Source organism: Oratosquilla oratoria, chromosome 16, assembly GCF_046742065.1.
Source record: "Oratosquilla oratoria isolate Oo_2021 chromosome 16, ASM4674206v1, whole genome shotgun sequence".
Lineage (NCBI taxonomy): Eukaryota > Metazoa > Arthropoda > Malacostraca > Stomatopoda > Squillidae > Oratosquilla > Oratosquilla oratoria.
The window spans coordinates 58,538,965-58,544,745 of NC_134792.1; the positions used below are offsets into that span (position 1 = coordinate 58,538,965).

A 5,781-nucleotide genomic window follows, 5' to 3' on the forward strand; every position below is an offset into this window, starting at 1 on the left:
TATTGCTGTTTTTGAAAAGGAAGAGAATTTCAAGGTCCCAGGAACAAAGTTGTTCACAAAAGGAAGCGAGAGTTACACCCAGTGCTTCCAACAAAGTATTGGTAAGTTGTTTCACAATGAAAAGTACAGTTCAGATGGTAAAGACTTCACAAGATTTATCAAGGATAAGTTAGCGTTGGGGAAAAGTGAAATGCCTGAGAGCACTGTGTTGCACATTCTTTATTATCGTTGGGTCAAAAACCGGTTCATGTCTATTTCTTGGATGCAGGTCTCATCTATTACTACAAAGGAGCCATCTATGAATTTTATATCAGCAAATCACAATTCTGCTGAGGGTTCGCAAACATATGAGATATGCTCTGCCCAGCCGGTCCGACAGTTGCTTACGCGCTGCCATGCTGAAAGGTCGTCAAGGTTGTTTACTCTGTCACACGTAGATTTCAACCGTATCCCTGCTTACTAGTGCTTGACCTGGCATTTGAGTGTTTACGACACTCAATTTGCAATATAATAATAGCGTTTATGACGCTCATTTTATCATCTAATAAGCGTTTACGACGCTTTCATTTTGAGTTTTAACGAAACTCACTAAATTATCAGGTAAATATGACAACGTGCATATGACTCCATCGGTCACAACCGCCATGTCGTCTTCCAACGAAACGCATACCCATACAAGCAGGATGTCGGGCACCTCCTCTCACGGAGGAGAAGCAAGCCAACATTCTCACAAATACAAGCATAAATCAAGCAGGTCAAGCAACAGTACTTCCCATCGGGATAGAAATACTTGCGTTGGCGCTACGCATCGAAGTCTAGAAGACATGGCAACCCCCCTCCCCCGCCCCCCCAATGGCTCCATGTCACGTACTGCTTTCCAAGTACATGACGACTCCTCAGCCCCTTGGGTCACAGTACTGCAAGCCATCGCTGAACTGAGGAGTGATATGGATCAAAAGTGGAGAGGCGGCAAGATGTTTCGCAGAGGCCGGAAACCCTCAACGATGCCAGACCGGGCACTAGTTCAACCAGGAAGGAAGCAGGGCCTGTTACGCCCTCTCCAGGTAACTTTTCGGGTTTTATCTCCGACGGAAGCAGCAGTTAAGAAGGTGAGTTGCATGAAGATTTCCCCATTGGCAGTATTTCGATGCAGTCCTCTAAGGCTTTCGGCCCAGTTGAAGAAGTCTCCGGAGATGTTGCCAAACATGTGGCGGACATGGTCAATCAAATATTTGACCACGGCATGAGGGAGGACACCTATAAAGAAATTGCGGAGGACGAGAGTACCAAGAGGCCCGGTAATTGCCCTGCTTTATCCCCAGTTGAGTGCAATATGCAAATTTTGGAGGCGCTAAAACAGGATGCTAAAAAAGCAGATTTATGCATGAAGGAAGTCAATAAAGATATAACTAAGGCAGCTTCCATCATCATCAAGTCACTTTCGGTGCTTGACAAAGTGGCCCAGGATGAAGGTAACGCTGTGGTGGCCCATGAGGTGGGCATGATCAATGGTGCTCTGGCACTGTTAGGTCATGCCAACTACCATAACAACTTGGTTCGCCGTTTTAACATCAAACGGGAAATAAATCAAAAGTACTCACACCTATGCTCTGACAAAGTGCCCATGTCACGCTTTCTGTTTGGGGATGACCTCTCGCAATCCGCAAGACAAATCGAAGAGGCGGAAAAACTCAAAACCAAAATTACAGCCAAATCCCCCTTTCCATCCTGGATGCCAGGTGCATGGAAGTTTGGAAGTGGGAAGACAAGAACCCAGTTTAAAGGACACACAAGATTTCAACCCTATGGACAGCGGAGGCTAGGACATAGGGGAGACCAGAGGCCTTACTACGCTCGGCAGGCCTTGGATTAAAAAAACTCCAAAGGCAGGGGACGCAGCACTCCCCGACAATAAACCAGGCAAGTACCAACTTTGTGGCAGGTTCCCTTCACAGATTTGTGCATGAGTGGCAAAAAATCACTAGTGATACATATATTCTAGACATAGTCAAACATTGTCACCTGAATATTAATGTCAATGATATCGGTTACCTGTGTTTTGAGAATGTGGAATATAACTTTAGCCTGGTGGAACAAATGATACTATCACAAGAAATTTCGAAATTATTGGAGCTTAAAGTTTTAAAAGAAACAAAGAGTAGGGCAGATCAGATCATTTCCCCTGTATTTCTGAAGAAGAAAAAAGATGGAGATTATAGGACGGTACTCAATTTAGAAAAATTAAACAACCACATTCCCTATATCCATTTTAAAATGGAGTACTTTGAACAAGCTATCAGACTGATAAATGAAGGGGACTATATGGCATCTGTGGATCTTAAACATGCCCACTACTCTATTAGAATAGCGGAAGAACAGCAAAAATTCCTTTGGTTTCAATGGTATGGCAAAGTCAGTTCACCTGTCTCCCAAATGGAATCTCAGAAGGACCCAGACTTTTTACCAAACTCATGAAACCTATCTTTGCTACTTTAAGAGAAAAAGGCTTTACCATCACCAGCTTTATTGATGACACTCTCATGTGCAGTGCTTCTCTTTCTGGATGCTATGATTGCATTAATGCTACCATTGAATTACTCATGAAAATGGGCTTCTGTATTAACGTTGCGAAATCTGTGCTAGAACCCACTAAAAGTATCGAATACCTTGGCAATGTCATTGACTCGGACAAAATGATTGTTACCTTACCAATATGTAGGAAAGAAAGAATTCTACTTGGATGTAAACAACTAAGCTAAGACTAGTGACAAAATCAGAGTAGGAGCCAGGGTGATCGGGCTTCTAGTTGCTGCCTTCCCAGCTGTGGAACTTGGAAAGTTACACTATCGTCACCTTGAATCGGCAAAGATTACAGCATTGCGAAGGAGTTATGGGAACTTTGAGGATAAAATGTTGATCACCGACGAAATGAAAACTGACCTGACTTGGTGGATCAAACATGTTGAGACCCAACATAGGCAAATAATTCACCCAACTCCTGAAATTGTCTTATACTCAGATGCTTCAGACTTAGGTTGGGGTGGCTGCATAAATCATCAGTCAGTCAATGGAAGATGGACAACAGAGGAAAAAAAGCTTCATATTAATGCCAGGGAACTCATAGCTGTGCTCCTTACATTAAAATCTTTTGCAAATGAGGTCAGAGGAAAGCACATCAAAGTTTTCTGTGACAACACTACAGCAGTTAACTACATCAATGAAATGGGAGGCACTAAGTCGGTAGCATGTAACAATGTCTCCTCTGATATTTGGAACTGGTGTCTAAACAATGATGCCTGGATCACATGTTCCTACATTCCCGGGAGTGATAATAATTTGGCTGATACAGCATTCAGGAACTTCAATGACAGACATGAATGGAAGTTGGATGAATTTTTTTTTTAAGAAATTGAGCATAATTTTTGGTACACGCAACATTGATCTATTTGCATCTAGGTTGAACAGACAAGTGCCTCAGTTTTGCTCCTGGAGGCTAGACCCAGAATCAAATTATTGTGATGCATTCAACCTTAATTGGGCAACATTAGGTCTCACTACATTTCCCCCCCTTTCTCCCTGATCGCTAGATGCCTGCAGAAGTTAAGAGCAGAAGGGGCCAGAGGTTGGATGATAGTTCCATTTTGGACATCACAGCCCTGGATGGGAGCACTACTCAGGCTGCTTGTAGAAGATCCAAGAATCATAATGAGGAGAAAGAAAGTGCTGGTGTGGCCCCTGTCGACGGAAGAACATCCCATCATGTCCCATACCAGATTGATGGCCTGTCTACTTTCCGGGAAAGCCTGTGAGAACGAGGCATATCTGAAAAAGGTACGGACCTTATCTTGGCATCATGGAAACCTGGAACTAGCAAACAATACAGATCACATATCAACAGGTGGACACAATTTTGTCATAGACGGGACATCAATCCCACTACTTCCATTGTAACTGACTTCATAAACTTCTTAACAGAAACTTTCCACAGAGGTGTGGGTTACAACAGTATTAACACGGCGAGGGGGGCCCTATCCTCGCTGGGGATAGTAGTGGGTAGATGCAGGGCAGGCAACCATCCCCTAGTCATCAGGTTAATGAGGGGAGTTTTCAACCTGAGGCCTTCAATGCCTAGATATAAGGACACCTGGGATGTCAAACCTGTATTAACAAAACTGAAACAGTTGGAACCCTTACAGTCTCTCCCACTGAAAGAACTTACACTCAAACTAGTAATGCTGATGGCACTTACACAAGCTGCCAGAGTTCAGACCCTAAACTTACTTACTCAAGAATATAAGCATAAAGGAAGAAGCTATTTTGGTCTGGTTAAGGGACAACATTAAACAATGTCGCCCTGGATTTAACATTCAGTCTGTGAAGTTCTTTCCCTACACTAAGGATGAAAGTTTGTGTGTGTGCAGGACTTTGCGCACATATCTGGAAAAAATGGAACTCCTCCGAGACAAGACAGGGAAGAAGGATGAAAGACTCCTCATAAGCTTCATCAAACTGCACAAACCGGTATCAAGAGACACAATTGCAAGATGGATCAAGCATGTACTTACTATCTCTGGAATTGACTCTACCAAATACACAGCGAGCAGTGTCCGCTCGGCTGCTGCCTCTCAAGCTAGATCCATGTCCGTACCTATACGCCACATCATGTCCAAAGCTGGAAGGTCAAGAGAATCGACCTTTGCCAAACATTACAACAAGGAAATTGTACAGGAGGGAGACCCATTCCAAGATGCAGTACTGGATTAGCTTGGGCACACTAAATTTGAAATGGAAGAATTATGGAATGGCCTCAACTTCACCTGCCTAAGAACTTCTGAGGCACGACACCTACGTGTCTTCAAAACCTCAAATGTTTGCGAACCCTTGTGTTGGTGTGGAGGAGAATTGTATTTTGTTGTTTTGTTATTTATTGTATTATTTATATTATGCTATCATGTATTTATATTATGTAATACAATGTGTTTTGTTTATGTAAGATATCGCAGATGCGATGCGCGCCTTTTGTTTTGGCGTGAATTGGAGAGCGTGGCGTCAGTATCTAAGCAGCCTTGTAAGCAGGCGCACGCAATTGTGATTGTATAAGTTTGTGTGTATCTAAATATAACATTCCACTTTTAATTTTTTGCGCACTCATTAGCCACCCCGATACATTAAATGGTGGCAACTCAAATGTGTTGGTGTGGAGGAGAATTGTATTTTGTTGTTTTGTTATTTATTGTATTATTTATATTATGCTATTATGTATTTATATTATGTAATACAATGTGTTTTGTTTATGTAAGATATCGCAGATGCGATGCGTGCCTTTTGTTTTGGCGCGAATTGGAGAGCGTGGCGTCAGTATCTAAGCGGCCTTGTAAGCAGGCGCACGCAATTGTGATTGTATAAGTTTGTGTGTATCTAAATATAACATTCCACTTTTAATTTTTTGCGCACTCATTAGAAACCCCAATACACCCACAGCAGAATTGAGATTTGCTGATATAAAATTACTGAAGTACATGAGACTTACCGTAGGTTAGTTGAGATGTGCTTTTGGTTTTATGAAGCAAATCAATTCTGATGAAGGGTAAGCATTCATATGCCCTCCTCTCCTCCCCTTACACGTAACCAACTGGGAATCTCTTCATTACAAAATAATCAAGTTCCAGGTTATCATGTGGGTGCTCGTATTATTCAAAGACTGTCGGACCGGCTGGGTGGAGCATATCTCATATGAATGCTTACCCTTCAGTAGAATTGATTTGCTTCATAAAACCAGAA

At 42.5% G+C, this 5,781-nt stretch overlaps 1 protein-coding gene across 1 annotated transcript; it reads left to right on the forward strand.

Annotated features, from left to right (window-relative positions):
• Window positions 1-1,083: 1,083 nt before the first annotated feature.
• Window positions 1,084-2,176, forward strand: LOC143033783 (uncharacterized). The gene has a single exon (XM_076199275.1). It carries the CDS (start codon window positions 1,148-1,150, stop codon window positions 1,871-1,873), a length of 726 nt encoding a protein of 241 aa, XP_076055390.1. The 5' UTR covers window positions 1,084-1,147; the 3' UTR covers window positions 1,874-2,176.
• The last annotated feature ends 3,605 nt before the right edge of the window (window positions 2,177-5,781 follow it).